The sequence below is a fragment of the Typopeltis vanoorti genome, chromosome 5 (assembly GCF_054136105.1).
Source record: "Typopeltis vanoorti isolate ZY-2024b chromosome 5, IOZ_Tvanoo_1.0, whole genome shotgun sequence".
NCBI lineage: Eukaryota > Metazoa > Arthropoda > Arachnida > Uropygi > Thelyphonidae > Typopeltis > Typopeltis vanoorti.
The window spans coordinates 48,682,542-48,704,548 of NC_143553.1; the positions used below are offsets into that span (position 1 = coordinate 48,682,542).

At 36.2% G+C, this 22,007-nt stretch overlaps 1 protein-coding gene across 1 annotated transcript in view; it reads right to left on the reverse strand.

Moving 5' to 3' along the window:
* The window catches only part of LOC150106378 (uroporphyrinogen-III synthase-like), a 115,906-nt gene that overhangs the window by 73,098 nt on the left and 20,801 nt on the right, over positions 1 to 22,007 (reverse strand). The window contains exons 2-3 of the mRNA XM_090392409.1: positions 11,306 to 11,389; positions 5,072 to 5,243 (exon numbers count right to left, since the gene is read on the reverse strand). Coding sequence (XP_090248535.1) covers positions 5,072 to 5,243; positions 11,306 to 11,389 — 256 coding nt within the window. The remainder of the gene's footprint in view (positions 1 to 5,071; positions 5,244 to 11,305; positions 11,390 to 22,007) is intronic.

Sequence of the window (22,007 nt, forward strand, 5' to 3'; positions counted from 1 at the left end):
CAGCTGCAGAATTACAACCAAGAAAATTAGAAGTTAAAGAGGATATTAGGTCAGAGGGAGATGGTTCATTTGAAGCTGTCTGGTGTGAGATAGTCGCAAATAGGACAAAATATGTTGTTGGGTGCTGCTAAGTCCAGGAAGATGTAGATGCCAATGTATCAGCAGATTAGCACAATGAGTGAAATCCAAGCAATTATTATGGGAGACTTTAACTATGGGGATATCGATTGGAGGGAGGAAAGAGGGAGGAAAGGGCAAGATGGAAGTGGGATTTATACAGTTGCTAAGGGATAATTACATAAAACAACATATTATAGAGGGGACAAGGAGTTTGAGGGTGGTGGATCTGATAACAGCATCAGAAGATGTATCCATAACCAAGGTAGACACTCTGCCTCCAATTGGGGAGAGTGACCATGTGGTCTTGTTCCGGGAAGTTTCCAAACGTGGATTTCTCGGTCAAGCAGGGGTTTATGTTTAACTATAAGGCTGGTGATTATGAGAGACTCTCAGGAGTCATATTGGAACAGTGCCATGGCTCAAGAAACTACAAGGAAAGAATGTCAGTAATGCATGGCAAGTGGTCAGAGATTGCTTGAGAGTAGCAGTATCAGATTGAATAGCCAAAGGCAGGAGGATAAACCAAGTTAGAATTAAGTGGATGAGTAGGGATATAAAGCAAGAACTGCAAAAAAAAAGAAATCATTGTGGAGGAAATATAAAGAAAACAGTGATCAGCATACTCATGACAGTACAAAATTCAAGCAAGAAGGGTGACTATTATGGTAAGGAAGACCAAATCAGACTATGAGAGAGAATTGAACAAACAGGCCAAATTAAACCCCAAAGAGTTTTTCCATTACATAGCAAGCAAGAGGAAAAATTACTATAGTAGAATGACAATAAACAATGCTCATGGTAGGAAGGTGGCTGAACCAAAAGAAATAGTTGAGTTTCTCAGTGATAATTTTGCAAAGGTGCATCATCCAGGTGGTGATTTTACAGTTGCTAATACAGAGATCAGAGATGTACATCAACATTAAAGTAGATGAACAGGAGGTGTTCAGCATATTAAAAAGTATGAATGTGAAAACAGTAGTAGAACTGGATGGCATAACAGCCAATGTACTATGTGAATGTGCAAAAGAATTAGCATTGCCTCTGACAAAGTTGTTCAATCTAAGTCTCAGCTCTGGCAGGGTTCCAAGGGAGCGGAAAGATGGTAAGATAGTACAGTTGCATAAAGGTGGCTCCAAGACAGAGGCAGCAAATTACAGACTAATTAATATATTAGAAGTGGTTGTTAAGGTATTGGAAAAGATGGTAAAAGAGAAAATACAACAGTGGATGGATAGGAATGCTCAATAGTGAGCAGCATGGCTCTGTAAAGGGTAGGTCCTCCCATCTTAGTAACTTATTCATATTTCATAATAAAGTGACAGCAGAATTGGATAAAAGTAATGGCTACACCATGCTACTGCTTGACTTTGCCAAGGCAGAATAGCACATGGAAAACTATTACATAAACTGGAGCAAATGGGAATGGATATGAGACTAGCAGCATGGAGGGGGGGGGGGGGCAGGGCTGACAAACAGACACCAGAGATTAGTATATGGTGGAGTGAAGTCTAGGAGAATGATGGTGACTAGTGAAGTACCTCAGGGTTTGGTACTAGGTCACTACTCTTTGTATATCAGTGACATAGGGAAAGATTTAAGAGGGGATATTCAGTTGTTTGCTGATGATACAAAATTGGGAAGAGCAATAGTTGATAAAGGTGATGTAGATATCCTGCAGGATGATTTAAATAAATTGGCATTATGGGCGAAGGATAATGATTGTCGGTTTCATGTTGCAAAATGTAAGGTGATGCACTTTGGGTTGAAAAGGCTGCACATGGTGTATCATATTGATGGTACTGGATTGCAGGAAATTGATGAGGCTAGGGACTTGGGGATAATGATGGACAAAGAGTTGAAGTTCAGAGGGCAAAGTTGGTAAAATAGCTCAACAAATTACTTGGATGTTGAAAAACATGCTAACAAGTAAAGATAAGAAGTTATTATCCCTCTTTACAAGGCGATTGACACATCTTGACTACTGCGATTTGGTTATCCGGGTTTCTTGGGGGGGACCAGGAGGTGGTTGAAAGGATTCAGAGACAAGTGGCGTGGCCAAGATGGTGACAGGTCTGTGGAATACTCCCTATGAGGATAGGTGAAGATTTGTGGGTTTACAAAGTTTAGTTGACAGGCAGAAAAGAGGGGACATAATAGAAACTTTTAAGATATTAAAGGGGTTTTATAAAATTGATGCAAGTGAAATTTTTCAATATATGACAAATAGTCAGAGAATTAGGGGCCATCCGTGGAAGTTGCATAAGAGTGTGGTTAGTATGGGGGGAGGGGCAGACCAGATTTTTCACATGGAGAATGGTGAGTGAGTGACTGAGTGAGTCATTGCCAGAATTGGTTGTGAGTTCTCTGATCATGATTGGATTCAAGGAGAGGTATTCAGAGACAAGTGGCATGATGGTTGATTTGTTCTTCCACGATGAGTCTCCAGACTCCATGGAGATGCCATAAAATAATAATAATAATAATAGTAAAAAAAATTCAGTCCCCAATTTTCAAAAAATTCTCTAAATGAACAACTAACATTTCCCATTTAGATAATTATGCAAAAAAAACTTGGAAATGTGTTAGTTTGTATTAATTGTCAAAACATAAACTCCCTAAATTTTTTCTTAAGTTTTACCTTTCTAGCAAAGAAAAAAAGCCAACACCAAAAAACTGTTAAAGAGAGAACATATAAACTTTTATATGTTCTCTCTTTAACAGCTGATGTCCTAGTTGCTGTGGTCATCTCTTTTATTCTCGATCCAACACATTTCCATTTCCAGTTTCAATCTGAGCCAAGAAGCAAATAGTGGTAAGTCACATTATGGTTTATTATACTTGACAAGAAAATCATACTGATTTAATACTTTATCACAGTGTAAGCACACAGTTTGCACATGAAGTATCTTCATGACCAGTCTGCTTATATATACAGGTCTATGACTTCAAATCAAATGCCTCAGTGTCCCATAATACACACTTCCTTTTTGATGTGTATTGTTATGCATTATGGGGGGGGGGTCACTACAGAGACCAATTTCAAACTTTATTGAAGTACCAGCAAGAGGGACTAGATCTAGGAAGATACGTTAAATCAAGTCAAAAATCATATTTTCCATATAGAATTAGTAAAATAGTGTATCACCATATTATTAAAATACTCTGGATCATAAGAGAGAGAGAGAGAGAGAGAGAGAGAGAGGGAGGAAAAAGGTGTAGAAAATTTTTTTTTTTAATTTGTCTGCAAAGTATATTATACTTGACATGAAATTATATTCTTATTTTAATCCTTTACCAAGTGTATCTATCTCCCACTGATGAGACATCAATAAAGGTTGAAATTGGACTGGGAAATAAACCCTTCCCATAAAGCAAAGCAACATACATGTCCAAAAGGAAGTGTGCTTTTGCATTATTGGACACCAAGGAAGCTGATGTGTGAAGTCAACAGCCTCTATATACAAGTAGCCTAATCATGAAGATACTTCACACACAAACTTTGTTTAAGCTTAGATAAAGGATTAAAACAAAAATACAATTTCATCTTATTAATTATAAATACATTCAAATTTAAAAAGATAACATTCTCAAACTGCAAGATCCAAAATTATAATATTAGTTTCTAACACAATCTTCCAAGTCTTCACATTCATTCACTATAAAAAACATTACATATGTAAAATGAAATATTTATAATTTTTTTTTTTTTAATAAAGTAGCCATTTATAAAATCACATTTTACTAAAGATATAATTATGTTACCAAAATAAATGGGTAAATATAAATGCAAGGACTAACTTTTACACAAATTTATTTAAAGCAGTGTGGTCTACAGAATATGAAGTTTGCCACTAGCCTAACAAAGATTTATGGGGGACTACACTGAAAAAGCTATCACCTCAAGCTAGTCTGCATCCACTGCTTACTTCCCAGTTACTTTTTATCCCTCAACACAGAAGCAACAAGGCATGCAATACTGCTACAGCTATGTTATACAGCTTAAGATCCTGTGTAAGCTTGCTGTATTTCATTTATTCAAATGAAAACCTGAATTCAGCATGCTAAAACCAAACAATTCATAGGCATTATTCTGATATTAAGCACAATATACACATACAACGAATTGCAATGGTATGATCATTTGCTTGGCGGATCATTAAAATTTGATGAGATTTTGCATATAGGAATGAAAATCCCATGATTCTATCAGTGCTAATTTACAAAATAAATCATATTTTCTTCTTTCTTCAAACTATAGTTGCTGTTTTCCTCAGTATATTGTCTTCAGTTAACCAAGTTTTGCATAAGCTAATAATGCATAAGTAAACTGACAATGTCCAAAATTCATTTCTCTTATGTCTGTACTCCTAGAATAGCAAACAAACGTAACAGCTCATCTGAACAACTGTAAATTTGTGATCACCATTGCTTTCCTTCCTATTGCTAATTATAACAATGGAGAGGAAATATAAATGACTGCTTACTTCCCCTCTGGAAAGTAAGGAATTATCCTTACTTCCCAAACATTTTTAATCCCACTCTGTTTGAGGCCATGCACACTGGAGCATCTTCCTTCAGGCAACTAAAGCATTCTTTAGAGATGAATGCTAGTCAATGTCTCCTATCAACTAGCATATCTGATCTCACTCATGGTTGCATCCATCTTATTTCTGTTCACCTTTTTTTTTTTTTATTTCTGTTCTGTTATATATATATATATACTTCATATATCCACAATACACGTTTTTGTCAATGTAGCTCAAGCATCATGTTTTGTCATCTCCATTCTCTTCTCTTCCAACACACAGCTATATATAATGTGTGTATATATATATATATATAACTCTCCTCTAGTTGTTCATTCATTAACTCATGAAGTTAATGAATGAACTTGGTAATTTTTTATATTTCATGTTTTGTCAGATTCACATATTCAAAATAATAAACTTACCTGCTATGCAGTCAAGCACATAATATATGGAATCAACAGCCCTTGGACTTGTAAATATAATGCCACTAAAATCTCCTACATTTCTGAGACAATGCAGTAAACCTTCTTTATTTACATATTGAAATTCAAGTACAGGAATTATAACAGGACTAATGTTGATTGTCTTTAGCTTCTATTTGGAAAAAGAAAAAAAAAAAAAGCATATATTGTCTAGAGAGTATTATTCAATTAATTTGTGATTCAAACAGCACATTAACAAAACAAGAATTTAAAACCTGCACAAACTCAATAAGAAGGGTAGAAAAAAATTAAACCTAATAAAATAAAAAATTCTGAATAATTTCAAGTGAGCAGTATACTAAATAAAGGTAATATGGGAATTAAAGTCTCACAAAAAGCTATTCCATCTAGTTAGACATAACGTGAATTCGGACAGATCAGAATAAGTGATTTGCATTTATTTTCATTGAATCACTTATTTTTACTCTTTTCTTTAAGAAAAGTAAAAAAAAATTAATTTCTTAAAGAAGTTTCTTTCCCTAATTTCTAATCTAAAGGTAATCATTTAACTTGTACTGCATTAATGGTGTTCTTAAAAATTATAAAAGTTAACATACTAAATATCTGTTTAGATCAAAATGTTTAAATCTTAAACATCTTATAATATCCTAATAAAGCTGTGTGTGTGTGTGTGTGTTCTCCATATGAATTTCTGTACATTACACATTAAATTGGAACTTAGATGATTTATATGTCCTCATATTTTCATCAAGTATTTACCATTATTATTAGCTCTGCAATTCTTTCTTAAATATACTTAAAGAAGAGAAAAGGGAGAGGGAAGACAAGCCTTATAAATAAAAGGTGCTATAAATCTTTGTCCAGAGATTTTTTCTAGGCTGCAAAGAACCTTTATCAGAGCTTTTCAACTGAAGGTGAGTTACCAGCCTCACAATGGAGGCGACAGGATTTTTAAATCCTGCAGCCATGCAAACTGGTCATGAGAAGAGCCATTCCAAATGGCACAAATATCAACATATCTATAACAACGTACAGATCTTGATGAAATATTGTCAAGAAGAAGTTCAGTCACATAAAAATAAAAAAAAAAATTGCAATGGGTGGAGAGAAAGGGACATAGCTATCCCTTCAATCTGTCAAGACAATTTGTTTCAAAAACTGAAATATCCATGGAACAGCTCTTCTTCTAAGTTACAGCAGCTTCTATCGAAAATAAATGTACTTCATCTGGTTCACTTTATAAAAAGAAGAGGCTAATCAAATAACTTTTTTGGATCTAGTAAAACTAAATGGCAGCACACAATTTGCAGGTTTTTGGAAGAGGAATCATACAGGCCATTATAGCCATGCAAAATCACACCATCATCCTGGTAAAAAAATTGGGACTATCAAGATCTTAATACATCACACCATTCTTTGGGGTTTTTGAACAAACTCCATAGAAAGAATTACAACACAAGTCAACTTTTTTATTAAATAGTTTTAGTGATATCTTCACCAAAACAAACACAATTAGCAGTTACAGGAGCCCTGCTCTTCTGCTTAAGAGGAAATAACTTATTCCTCTTTCTTATATGCAAGGAATTTCCTTATATATAAGGGGGGAACCCCCTAGTATACATATATAAGAGATAAGCTACATAATAATATAATACAGCATCGTATAATATAATATAATGAGCATGGTGAAGTAACACTAATTTGGTCAACTGTTCACACTACTGTCCTGACCAATGGCTTAGATATATGGACCATGTTTTCGTTAGCAGGCCACACAATTGCCAAACTTTAATGACCCCCTTTCTTAGTCACTTGAAAAAAAACACAAATGCACACAACTTACAATTGAAATTGAAAATCAAAACTCACTTCCTTTTCTAGATACATCTGTCACACATCTTCCCTCAGGCAGTCTATCCTTCACTGTCTACTGCAAGCCCAAGCATAGCTGCCATTATACACATGCAAACTCTACCACCACGCTTCACAAAAACTTGGCATCACTAACACCCTCAAAAAATAAAGCAATAACAATTTGCTCTAATGAGCAAGCTCTTAAGTAAGAATTACAAATTATTAGTAATGCATTTATAAACAATGACTATAGCAAAAGTACCATGAAAAAAATTCTTTACAAAACTACACTTAAAATGGAGATAATATAGATTACAGTAAAACCATTGCTATTCCATACAATAAAGGGATATTAGATAAAATAAATAGAATGTTACACCATTACAACTCTTAATGCTACCTTTAAACCCTCTACAAAACTCAAACAGTTAGCTGAAATATCCTTTTTTGGAGAGTATCAAGAAATTTTTGATAGGATATTAGAGCACTAATAAAAATGTAAGAGGAGTATTCTAAGGTTGGGCAGATTTGAAATTTACACAAAGTTAATAGTTGGATAGATAAACAGGACATTTTGAGTGAAAAACGAATATCGAGCTGAGGGAGGTACAGATGCAATGTATTGGGGTAGGAAAGGCTAGAAGTAAATATCAGCCTATAAAGAGAGAGAGATCTATTTACTGTTGAGTAAGACCAGGTTGTCTTCACCCCATTGAAGGACAATATGGAAATTTGGGTTTAAGGCACTAGTTGTAAAAGACTGTGCTTTTATGCTTACAACTTTTACAAAAGTTGTAAAAGCTTGGGATGTATGTTAAAACTTGCAATGATCAAACATGGAGGAATGGAGTGTGCAAAACTATAGATAGAATTTGAGATCATTTATATATGAGGAAGAGGTCATTCACCATTATGCACAGTCTAACTGATAAGCTTAGGCGTTGATGGTTATTCATGACTTATTTTTCACGGTATTAACAACACCACAAACACTTTTATCCAAAAGGATGTTTTATTAATGCTAATATTTTGCTGATTTTCAACTCGGCATCATCAGAGCACAACACACATGTAAACGCGACAGTGAGTGAGTGAAACAATATAATTGCAAAAGAAAAGATCTAAAGTCCTATTTTTGACGCCCTCTAACGAGAAAAAAAAAAAAAAAAAAGGCAGCAGTTATCCAGGAGTTTTTCTTAGGATAACCGTCTCCCAAATTTTTGGCAAATTAATGCAACCATATTTGTTAAGGTTGGGAGAATTCTTCAAAGCCATTGCTGACTCAAAAAATAATCTTTCAGATCTATAACGACTCCTAAATAGCACATCCATTTTCCTCCATCTAATCCTGTGTGAAGGAGGGTCCAAAGCGTGGTCTGCCAGTCCCGACTTGCCATAGTAATAGTAGCGAATGTATCTTTCATGTTCTTCCAGGCGGATGTTCACTGATCTTCCTGTTTGCCCATAATAGGCCAAGTCACAGTCACATGGAACTTCATACACTCCTGGGTGTGCTAAAGGGTGAAGTTTATCCTTTGGCAAGCAGATCAGAGTTGCCAGCTTGACATGAGGCTTGAAGGTGGTGCGAAGGCCATGTTTCAACAATACTTTGGCTATCTTTTCCGATGTACCTCTGATATAGGGAATGGAAATGGTCATGTTGGATCCTTGTGTATTAGGGGGGGGGGGGCAGAGTAATGGGCCTATGTAGTATTTTTTCTATTTTGTAGGGATTGTAGCCGTTGGCTAAGAACGTATGGCGCAGGTACTGGAGTTCAGTGGTCAGAGCTGTATCATTAGAACAAATGGCTCTGGCTCTGTGTGTAAGTGTCGCGTTTACATGTGTGTTGTGCTCTGATGATGCTGAGTTGAAAATCAGCGAAATATTAGCGTTAATAAAACATCCTTGTGGATAAAAGGGTTTGTGGTGTTGTTAATACCGTGAAAAATAAGTCATGAATTATGCACAGTGAATGACTAGAAAGAAAACTGGCCACCAAGTTTCAATGGGTGGAAGGCAGACCACAAGATGGCAATTCACTGAGCAGCCCTCTATGCTATATCCTTATCAATAGCCTTGGAAATGTCAAATGCCACAGCACAGGTTGCTCCAAACCTTTTTCCAGTGCTATATGCAAAAGTAAGTGTTGCAGGTAATATCTGAACATAATGACAAGCAGAATCCATATTGATGGTTACTAATTAATTGCTGGTTCACCAAATGACAAAGAAGTTGACTGTAAATGACCTCCATTACTTTAACTTCACAAAGAACTGAAGCGAGAAAAGCAGGTCACTATTGAACCAAAATCAGTATATATATATATGTATATAGGTTGTTCAAGATTCTTTGGGTTATTTCTGATGAAAGGCCACAAGATAAATGCAGTGCAATGCCCCTGTTGGAAACAATTTGCCTTGATCATCCATGCAGAAGTTGAAAAAGAAAAATTATAAAAGGTGGTCAGCTTTGTCAAATGTCCCAGATTTGGTGACACAAGGGTACTGCTGCTGTATTCTCCACTTTCTTTTGAAGATCAGATCTGAGCACACTGGTGTAGATGTCATTACAACTGCAGAATTTTGATTAAGGACAGATTAATGAAAGGTAGAGTACGAAGCTTAGTGAACAGCAAAGAACGAGGAGATGACAGACCCAAGTTAGTAAAAGGACAGTGGATGTGTGAACTATTTTAGTTGATTAAGTTATCAGTTAGCAATCAGAATTGAAGGAAATACAGGAAAATGGTTTGATGTAAAATGAGGGATAAGACAAGGATGCACATTATCTTCACTCTTATTCGTTATCTATATGGATCACATTATGAAAAAAAGTGGTGTTAGGCCTGATATTAGAATTGGAGATGTCAAACTAAGCTCTTTGCTTTATGCAGATGACGTTGTACTCATGTACAAATCTAGTGCAAGTCTCCAGGATTCTCTAATTAAATTGAATAATAGTTGTAACAAATTTGGCATGAAAATCAGCAATAAAAAGGCCAAAACTATGAAAATAGGCAGGAATATAGAAATCTTCAGCTGCATTCTGAATGTAGATCCTACAGAACAAGTAAATATTACAGCTATTCAAGGACAGTTTTTAGTGAGGATAGCAGGTTAAATCTGGAAATGGACAACAAAATAAGCAAAGCTAGTATGATCGGTAGCCAGCTGAATAAATTTATATGGAATAAGAGAGAAATTAGCCAAAATACCAAACTAATGGTATACAAGACAGCGTTCAAACCAGTTTTAAGTTATGGATCTGTGGGTTAGAAATAAAGCACTTGATCAAAGACTGCAGACCACAGATATGAGGGTTCTGATAAAAAAAAAAATGGGAGTGAACTGATGGCATCAATAGCTGAATCATGTTAAAAATTAAGATATTAGAAAGGAACTTGACATTATTAGTATTCAAGAATGTGTTAGCTAATCAAAGGTGGTATCAGGTCTTCCTTCCATCATCCCCTCAATCTTCAATCCAATGACAACTAATTGATCAACTATATAAAAATCAAACTGCAATCATATGAAACCAATGGATAGAAGTTAAAATAAGAAAGGGCGTAAGATAGAGGTGTAGACTCTTGCTATTACTTTTGAATATTTACATTGAAGAGGCTCTGAAGGAATTCAAAAAAAAAATCATTAGCTAATATAGCTAATAAGATTTGCAGATAACATAAGCTTAATTGCAGAAAATGAAAAACAACTACAAGATCACTTGCTGAGATTAATAAAATCCTAAACAAAAGATGCAAGATGAAAATCAAGAGAAAAAAACAAAAGTAATGAAATGTACCAAGGATGGAGAGCAAATCTTAAATATCATGATAGATAGGAAAATATTACCTCAAGTAAAAAAATTTACCTACCTAAGAAGCCTAATAACATCAGATGGGAGATGTGGAAAAGATGTGAGAACAAGAACAGCACAAGTAAAAAAAGCATTTAACAAGAAAAAACACTATTAACATCAACAAGTATGTCATTGAGAACAAAGCACTTTTATTAAAAGCTTTGTCTAGAGGTGTGGCACTCTATGGATCAGAAACATGGACTCTCAAAAAAAGAGACAAATCAAGACTTCTAGCATTTGAGATGTGGTGTTGGTGCCAAATGCTGAAGATGGCATGGACAGAAAGAGTTAAAAATGAAGAAGTATTAAGAAAGGCAGAAGAAAAAGGAGAACTAACATGATACAACAACTATTAAGACACTCAGACTGGACTACAAATTTGATTGAAGAGGTATGTGTACAATAATAATGATGACAATAACAATAATGTTCATAATAATAAGAAACAGAACTTAAATGTGAAGAATGATATAATGATGTTCTGCTATAGATCTTACCTCACAATAAACATCAGACTCATCAGAACAAGTAAAATCTGTAACTGCTTTAAACAAAACTGCTAATCTAGGATGAACTTCCATCTAGAAAATAAAATTTTCTTACCATTTACTCAAAAAGATAAATATATATATATATATATATATATATAGCCAATTCAATTTTTATAACTACAGATATTCCTCAAATTCTGAACACATTTTATTCTGAAAACCTTTTTACAAATTGAATTTATGACAATGTCGAATTTCAGTGATAGCTATAGCATTTTTTTTTTTTTTTTGAAAATGAAGTACTTATTTGTATTTTGATGTAAAGGCCAGTTTAGAAAACAATCAAGCAAAGGATACAGGAAATAGCTACATGATGATTCTGTAGATTTCGCAAAGGAATTTGACAGAATACCACACTGAACTCTGTTACGCAAATTAGAACAAATGGGAACGAATATGACACTGGAAATGAATATGATCGATGACACATAATGTGGAAGAGAGGATGGCTGTTGGACAGATATCAAAAAATGGTATATGGAGGAGCAGAATTCAGGAGAATGCAGGTAACTAGTGGTGTGATGCAAGGTTCTATGCTAGGGCTATTACTGTTTAATTTGTAATAAATTATATAAGAAGTAATCTGAAGGGAAATATTCAATTCAAGCTTGCAGGATGATTTAAATAGGCTATCAGTATGGGCAAAAGATAATGGATTTCAGCTTAATGTGGAGAAACGTAAATTTATGCACTTTTGGATAAATCAATTACAAGTTTTTTTTCTTTTTTATGTTGAGCCCATACACGAGAGATTGGTTAATCAACCTATAGTATGTTAATACTGTATATGGGTAGTGGGTTGGGAAAAGAGAAACTTGTTTACATTTGATTTAAAAGCCTGTATATTATATTCCTTGGGAAACACATCAGGGGGAAAACTTCCACGAATCAGAAATGAAGGAGGATGAAAAGAAACTTGTTCTGTGAATTTCAGTGCATACTGTGAAAGGGTGTTGGCTGGCATTAGTGATGCTATTTCAGATGAACATATGCCATGGAAATATTTGTAGAATACACACAATGCAACAACCAAATGCCTATGTAAAAGTGGGAGGAGTGAGTTGGTAAGAGATGGGTTATTAAATCAATCTAAGTGCTCTCCTCTGTATTGAGTCAAGCATTTTGAAGGGGGCTCCACTCCAAATGTGAGAGCAGTATTCAATAGCTGGACAGATTTGTGATTTGTATAAGGTTAACAGCTGTTCAGAGTTGAAGTAACTTCTTGAATAACAGAGAAATCCTAGTTTTTTTAGAAGCTGAGGATGCAATGGTTGTGATGTGTTCATGCCAGGAGAGACTTGATGACAGGGTGATTCCAAGAGAAATCTCATCTTGTCTGGAAATTTGAGTGTTGCCAAAAATAATACTGGGAGAAAGTGGTTCTTTTGTGTCAGAAATAAGACAGAACTGGGTTTCACTAGTATTGAAACTTACAAGGTTATCTGAACCCTATTGGAAGATGGTTTGAAGATCAGAATTAAGGGTATTGGTGGTTGATTATCTGTAGGTTGAGGTGAGTTGTGTAGAGTAAGGTTTCTCAAATAAAAGTGAGGAATGTAACATGCTGTCATCTGCAAAATTGTATATTGGGTTGGAGGTCCTTGTGGAACCCCAGCACTAGTTGAATGATGAGAATATAAGGAACCATCCACCAACACACATACTGCATCCAGACAGAAAGCTGACAATCCAACTGCACAAGACCTGAGACAGACCAAATGATGGGAGTTTGCTCGCTCAGTAAGTATTTGTGCTAGACCCAGTAAAAAGCTTTAGATATATCAAGTGCAACCACTTGAAATTCACAAAACTTCATGGCATTTGTCCAGAGGTAGATGATTATGTTGTTGTTGAGTCCACTGAAGAGCTTCTAGATATGCATGGATTCTAGATATGAGATGACCATGGACATGATCTTTGGGAATCTGTTGAACTTTGATGGAGTAGAGCTTTTCTCTAGGGTTATTGTCATGGAGAGGTGGGTGATAATATATGTGAGTAGATCTCCTGTTGATCGGCAGCAACGGAATCCATACTGGTGGTTGTTTATTAGCTAGGTGTCATTGAGATAGTGTAGGAGTTGATGGATCTCTCCATTACTTTAGATAGGACTGAGGTGTGTGAGATAGGGTGGTAATTTGACAGCAGAAAAAGCCAATCTCCTAGCTTCATACTTTGCCTCCAATGCACACATAACTGACAATGGTAAATGCCACTCAACCGTTCCAGATGCCCTTCTTGGAAATGAGTTGAATATAGGCCAATTCCAGGCTGTGGGATAGATACCATTGGGGGTAAGAGAGTGTATACTGGCAACATAGGATAAGAGTCAGTTCTGGGGGATCAAACCTTCAGCACAACTGGAGGGATGCCACGAGGGCCTTTTTTTTATGTCTAATTTGGACAATATTTTTCTGATCTCTTCCGGGCAAAAGGTTATAGGGGCATTGCATATTGGGCATCTGGAACGGTTGAGGGGCATTTACCATTGTCAGTTATGCATGCATTAGAGGCAAAGTGTGAAGCGAGGAGATTGGCTTTTTCTGTGGGTGATGACGAAATAGAACTATCTGGGTATGATAAGGATGAAAATAATGTTGGACAAAAGTTACAACTAAATGCTTTGGCAAGAGACCAAAAAGCTTGGCTACCGTTTGGACAGGCTGCAAGTTTCATGCTTTTTTGCTCTTTCAAGGTCTGTTTTGGAAGTATAGTTTTCTTTCAGTTTTTCAGGCTGGTGTATAAGCACTAAAGGAGGATGGAGTTCTTGATATGAGCCAGTTGTGGATGCTTGATTTTTTATTTGGGTTTAGTTAGAGGGATGCCAGTTTAGAGTAGTGTGGAGAATGTATGTTTCGATGTCAGTAAGGATTACTCCGGTGAAATGTTTGGTGAATATGTTTGGTTTGGAAAGCTAGAAATGATAGTACAATCATAGAAATGAGGCATAGAAGTCATTGAAGATGTTTCACTTGGCACTGTTATAATGCAAAAATACTCTTGTAGCGGAGCGTCAGTGTAAGCATTGTTGCATGGGGGGGGGGTGAGCATTAGATTGTGGTTGGAATTTCCTAGGGGGCCCCATTACATTCACTGTGTATTTCAAAGGATCATTCGTGAAGAAGAGATCAAGGGTGTTTGGGGGGTGGTTTGAGTTATCTGGGTTGGCATATGTGCAATTTGTGTAAGATTGTTGGTGATGGCAAATGTTTCAGCATTTGTACAGCCTTGGTGTTGTAGGCATTAAAATCTCCTAGGAGGATGATTTTGCTGTTAGGGAAGTGGGACTGGGGAAAATCAGTTTTTAAGGAGAGGAAATTAAAGAGCTCAGAGTAGTTGGTGGCATTTGGGGAGTGATAGAGACAGCAAATGAATTTGAGTGGGAAAGGGAGATTTTCAACCAAAGAAGGTCAAAGTTGGGAGAGTCTAGGTTGGGTGCTCTCTGGCATGGCATGTCAGACTAGATATATGTATAGTTACCATCCTTGGGCAAAAGGAGTTAAAGAGTGTGCAGTTTGGAAGGCTGAGATGAACAGCTGGAAGAGGTGAAATTTGAGTTTCTGCCAAAAAGAGTAGGGGAGAGGGTTAGTAGACTGGAGATGGTAGACACTATTAAGGTTAGAGTTGAAGGCACAGATGTTGGTGAAGTGGATATGCAAGGCTCTGTGGGGCATATATTTGACTGCAAGGGTCTTGCACGTTTCCTGTGGAGTGCCTGCATACAGGTCTCCATGGTGGCTCCTAGTGCTGTCACTTGATTTTTGCACTAATTTAACTTGTTTGTAGTCACTGACCCAAGTATTGTCTCTATTTTGGCATTTTTCTTCAAGTTGTTTTCAAAGTTGACGTTCTTGTTCTTTCTGAGCAAAAGTTAGGTTAGGTTGAGCACATATATGCATGGTTAGGGTCAAGTGTCCTTGAACTTTTTATTAATCGCTGTTATTAGTTTAGATGTGAGTGTGTCACAAGTCACTTTTGTGAGGCATGGAAAGTTTGTTCCATTCTTTCTTTTATTTATGGGTCTGAAATAACAGCACCTGACAATGTTTCTAGAATCAAAATTGCATTCTCCTACTAATTTGCTTATGTCATCTTTTAGTGATTTGCCACTTTCTGTCAGAAAGTTCAAAATAACAGCTTTGAATTTCTTCTTTTGGCCTCAATCAAGTCATGTACCGTCGATGTGATTACGTCACAGAGTTCATTGGTGGACAAGGGTGCACTCGCATTGCAGCGCTGATCTTCAAGTAGTTCAAGCTTAGCTTTCAGCATTCGGATTTTGGAGGAGAAAGTTTCATTCATAGTGTTAAGGTGCTGTTTGTGGTTTTCCACTCATTTACCTAAGATCAGAAGCTCTTTTATAGAAGGGAGGCACAGCGAACAGAAGAAGGGCTGGTTGAGGTCGATAAATAGTTTGTGTGCTGATTCATCTATTTTTGTACAGGAAGCATGTAGTCAATGGCAAAAGAAATTGCACAATATACCCTTTTCCTTATCAGTAACATCAATTTTACAGCTGCAGCACTTTATATTATTACTGGGTTTGTCGGTGGTCGATGGTGCTGTACTGACGAGACATGAGGTGGTCTTCTGTCATTGGCCTTTGTTGCTGCCATCTTTGCTTCGCAATAGTGGGCACTTACACATGGCTGATTTTTAATTGAAAAGATAACTGACTTGATGCACTATAAGTACTTACAGGTTGTGCAGAAGTAATCAGTTCCTTAGTACCCACTGTTATTATTTCCATTTATCGATTAATTTGAGCAAAAAACACTTATAATAACAATAAAAGTAGCTTATTCACAGGCACCACCTGTGATTAAGTTAACACAGTGATGGAACTGCTCCAGGAAATAGATGAAGGCGGGGATTTTCAGGCGATGGTAGACTGAAGTTTAGACAGCATACTGCTAAGTTTGCCAAAGTAACTCATATGATTACTTGGTTATTAAAGAACACAGTAACAATTAGAGATAAGGAAGTTGTTATTCCTCTTTTATAAGGTCTTGATAAGTCCACATGTACTTTACTGTGCTCATGTTTGGTCTCCTGGGTTTCTTGGAGATGAGGAAGTGGTGGAGTGGATTCAGAGGTGAGCAACCAAGCTGATGAGTGGTCTGTGTCCTATGAGGATAGATTGAAGGTATATGGATTGCAAAAGATGATTGATAGGCAAAAAAGAGGAGATATGATAGAAACATTTAAGTTACTTAAAGGGTTTTATAGGATTGATGCAGGGGAAATGTTTCAGCACTTGGCTAGAGGGGACAAAACAGGAGGCTGAGGTTGAAAGTTGAGTAAAAATATGGTTAGCAAGGGTGTGAAGACTATATTTTTTGCTTTGAGAGTTGTGAATGAATGGAATAGGTTCAAGGAGAGGCATGAAAGATTGTGTGAACAGCTTGGGTCTCCGACGATAAGTCTTCAGACCCCATGGAGATGCCCATAAATAATAATAATAAAATTAATATTTATTATGAAACAAAGGAAAATATTAACTAATTTCACCACTCACATTATGAAAATCAGCACGATTCTAAAAAACGACTGAACCAACCATTACTAACCAAAGGATTAGAAAATATTAGTGCTTTTATTTGTCTATAGAAACTGTTAACTTTTGCCTGGTTCATCAGGCAGGCTAACAGAACACACACACACTCCTACATCTGATTTTCCACCCATATGAGTAAAATTTCCATTTCACAAATAACACCAGCATTCCATTTTGTAATTATTGTTAACCTTAAAGTTACAGACTCATTCATGTATTCTTTCATATGATTAGTATCCTTTATCTACAGAAGAAATACAAACTGGAGTAGTTAAGATTTGGAAAAATTAGTGAGACATCATACAGAGCAATGGGCAGATGAGAGTAATGTCATCTGTGAGGGATCAGCATGGATGAAGTTAAGGCATATACTGTCATTTTTTTTTTAAATTTTACAAAGGCATATGACAGAGTGCCACACAATAAGCTGATACTTAAGTTACAGCATATGGGTTCAAATATCAGGTTAGTGAATTGGATTGGGGATTAGCTGTTTGATAGATATCAGAGAACTATGTATGAGGGGCAGTATCCAAGAAGCAGAAAGTTACAAGTATGGTTTCACTAGACTCTGTATAAGGACCCATATTGTTTAACCTTTATATCAATGACATTGTCAATGAACTACAGGGGGATATTCAGCTGTTTGCAGATGATGTGATGCTGAGAAGAGTCATTAGTAATACTGCTAATGTAGCAGATCTGTCCTTATCCAGCAGTAGGGAAATTCAGAAAAAGATATATCTGGAAAACAGATAAGCTATAATGATTATCATAATCACACAAACATATTATTATTAACACCAGAATTCCATGGAGTCAAAAGACTCGTTGAATGAGATAACACACAAAGCTTATCAAACTGTGCTTTAAACAGTCGATGTATCCACATTGACCATACTATCAGGCGATGCATACCACTCTCCATGCAAAGAACCTGTCCTTACACCCTTGCTCAAGCCCTCCCTATACAGTTTCCAGGAATTGCCCTTGTTCTACTCCCCTCTTCCATTTTATGAAAAATTTCTTACACATTAGTCCAGTAACAACCCTTACCAAATTAAAGGTCTCAACATATCCCCCCCATCTCCTATTCACAAGGTTTTTTTTAAATTGCAATTCCTCAATCTGTCTTCATATCCCAGATTCCAAAAACCAGTTACCTCCTTAGTCTTCTCTGGACCTTTTCTAATACATCCTGATCACCATGAAAAACAGGTGACCAAATATGTGCATAATAATCCCTATGAGGGCTGATCAAGGCCTTATATAATGGAACCATAACCTCTTTATTTCTACATGTTAAGGTCCTTTACATCAGTGCTTCCCAAACTTATGGATGCAAAGGTCCCCTTTGGAAAAATTAAAATTAAATATTTTAATTTTTCCAAATTCCCTTCATCGAAAAAAAAATCGTAATACAGACATATGTTATAATATGTATTGTATTTATATTCAATATGATTTATATTCAAGATTTTGTGTTTGTAATCTTTTTTGTGCTTCTTATCAATAACTTTGAAATGAAACTTATATGAATAAGCATATATTTACTAATATTCATTAAGTGCCGAAACATGCAAGAAGCAAAATTTGTGAACCAACACCAATGTGCAATTTTTTCCATTAAAATATAAGAACAAAAAAGAAATAATAAATAATAAAAATTAAATACGTTACTTTTAAGATTAAAAAAAATCTAATTAGTCTTAAAACATTTTAAATTTGTTTTCATTATTTCACAGCCCCTCTCAACAAAACGTACAGCCCCCAAGGGGGCCACAGCCCACAGTTTTGGAAGCGCTGCTCTACATCATTGTCATAATCTGATGTGATGACTTGCAATGTGATTCCTGAACATCAGTTCCTTGTACACCACCACCACCACCATCACTCCCAGGTTTCTTGTCTTCTCAGCCTCCTTCAAAATTTCCCCAAGTGTATATTTTGCATCCCACTGTAGCCTACCAAATTTCAGAACCTTACACTTTGCAACAATGAACTGACAGTTCCACCCACTTGCCTAGTCATTTAATCTATTCAAGTCCTGAAAGGCAATAACATCTGCTAGATTCTTCATCCTCCAGTTTTGCATCATCTGTCAACAGCTGTACATCTTCAGTTAAATCCATTCAAATTTCATTAATATACAAGTTAAACAACAATGGTCCCAAAACAGACACCTGCAGCCCATCATTAGTGACTTTCCTCTTTTGGGATACTACACCCTACACACAACTTGCTGATACCTATCTGACAGTCAGTGGTCTATCCAACTCACTAATCTAGCATCCATTTCCATCTCTTCCAATTTAGTTACCAACTTTCCATGTGGCAATCTATCAAAAGTCTTTGCAAAATCTAATATAATCTAATCTACATAACCAATCAAAATCAAGAAAGATTCTTATGTCGTAATGAAATATTTGATCATAAATATATATTTGCTATTTTCCACTTAATAAAATTATCAAACCAGAATACTGATTTTTATGTTTAAAAAAACCGTTACAGGAAAAAAAATTAGTTTTTCTAACATCTCGACTTCAACCAAACAATCTATCTTTGCTAACAAGAAACAAATTTGTTTATTTCTACAGCTATAGGTATCTCCCCCATCCAATACATTTGTCACCTTATTATGGTACATAAATAAGCTGGTAAAACATGACCTCCCTTTAATAAACCTATGCTGGCAATCACATAGAATACTGTTATCAACTCACTTAGTATCCTAGCTCTCACCAACCTCTCCCACACCTCCAGATACAGATCAGCCTATAATTTGAGGCTTTGTAAAGGTGAGAATATATTGTTGGAAGTAGAGGAAATAAGAGATCTGGGGGTGATAGTGGATGAGGATCTAAAATTTAGGGGACACATCGCCAAAATTGTGAAGACAACACAAAGGCTTCTGGGAATGATGCAGAGGACACTGATATGTAGAAGTAGGGAGATTCTTGTTCCATTGTATAAGGTTTTGATTAGATCACACATGGACTATTGTGCCCAGATTTGGTCACCGGGTTTTCAGAAGGATGAAGAGATGTTGGAAAGGGTCCGAAGGCAACTGACTAAGGTAGTTTCTGACCTCTGGAATGTTGAGTATGAGGACAGATTGAGAAGATGTAATTTGCAGAGTCTGGTGGAGAGGAGGAAGAGGGGAGATATGATAGAGACCTACAAGTTGGTAAGGGGTTGTTATAAGATCAATGGTGGAGAAGTTCTACAGAGAATAGTAGGAGATCAGGGGAGAACCAGAGGTCATCCCCGGAAACTGTATAAAGAGGGTGTAATAGGGGAGTTTTTTTCGTGCAGAGTTGTGAATGATTGGAATGCCTTGCCTGAGAGTGTGGTGTCTGCAAGGAGTTTGAGTGTGTTTAAAACACGGTATGATGAGATGTGTGTGTGATAAAGGGACCTCCCAGATGAGTCTTTGACTCCATGAGGTCTTGGGGTAATAATAATAATAATAATTTATATATAAATATTTGGTAATAAAAGTAATTTATCTTAGTTTTAAATTTGACTGTTTTATTATTATTTTCTTCTTGACTTCCATGGAATCACAAGACTCATTGTGGGAGGTCAATAGTAGTCAAAAGAAATCTATCATACCACGCCTTAAACTCATCCACCGTTATCACTTTCGCCATCCTCTTATGCAATGCATTCCATTCTCCATGCAAAAAACTTACTTATTACACTTTTATTCACTACTTACTTCCTTTTGTAACTTCCAGGGATGGCTCACTTGTTCTTGTTCTTCCTTCCACTCGTTTTACCACATGAAAAAATCTCCTCAGTATTAATATCATAATAACCCATCAACAGCTTAAATGTTTCAATCATAACTCTCCCCTTTGTCTTCTATCCACCAAACTGCACTCTGCATGTCCTCAGTTTATCCTAATATTCAATACTGTACAGTCCTCATATCATTTTTGTTATCAGTCTCTACACCCTTTCCTAGGTTACTTCATCCCCTTCAAATCCCAGTCACCAGATCTAAGCACAGAAATTCAAATGTGATCTGTGCTTTATATAATGGGACTATCACACTTTTATCTCTTGTGGTCAATATCCTCCTCGATACTGCAGCAAGTCTCTGAGATATCTTCACAACCTTGGCAATATGTTCACTGAACTTCGAATTTCTATTAATAAATCACCCCCAGTTTCCTCCATATTTTCCAGTATAACTCTACCAAGTGAGTATGAAGCATGACTGAGCATCTCAAATTTTAAAACTTTATATTTAGTTGCATTAAACTGACATTCCCCACCCATTTCATTTGCCTACCTTTAACAGCTGATTCAAATCTCTTGAAGAGCCAAAATATCAGCACTATTACTAATAATCCTCCCAAGCTGAAGCCATAATCTAAAAACAAATTAACATGTTCCTAGTCCTATGATAATATCAGTGACACAGATTGAAAAGTAATGGTCCTAGTACTGAATCCTGTGGAACCCCGTAACCTTCCTACTCCCTGATACTGCTCCCTCATATTCACTCTGATATCTAACAGAAAGCCAGTCTCCCAATCCAACCCAATAAGCTGATAACCAAACCAATATGTTGCAATTTAAAAACCAACTTGTCATGTGGCATCTTGTCAAATGCTTTAGAAAAATGTAAAATGAACCAGATTACTAAAGTAAAAGTGCCCTTTAACAAATTCATGCTGGCCTACATAAATATTATTGCCCTTATCTTCCCAATCCTGTATATGAGTTCTTACCAATTTCTCCAAAACTATAACAACTACAGAAGAAATCCAAACAGGCCTACAGTTTGATACCTCCATTCTACCACTGTCCTTATGCAATAGCAATATCTTACCCTCCTTCCATTTTCCAGGAACCTATCCTGTTCCCCCCCACACACACACACACCTTATTGATATTTTGCATACTCAGTTATTTGAAATACATCCTCTTCAACTGTCATCCGTATTGGTTACCCAAATCCCATCTCCATCCAGCAAGGTAATCTGTCCATTATTGTTTTTCCCTCCTATTTACCACATACCAAAAAACTGCTAGGAATTCTCCCTGGATTGCAGCACTAGTCTTCTCTCATAGTCT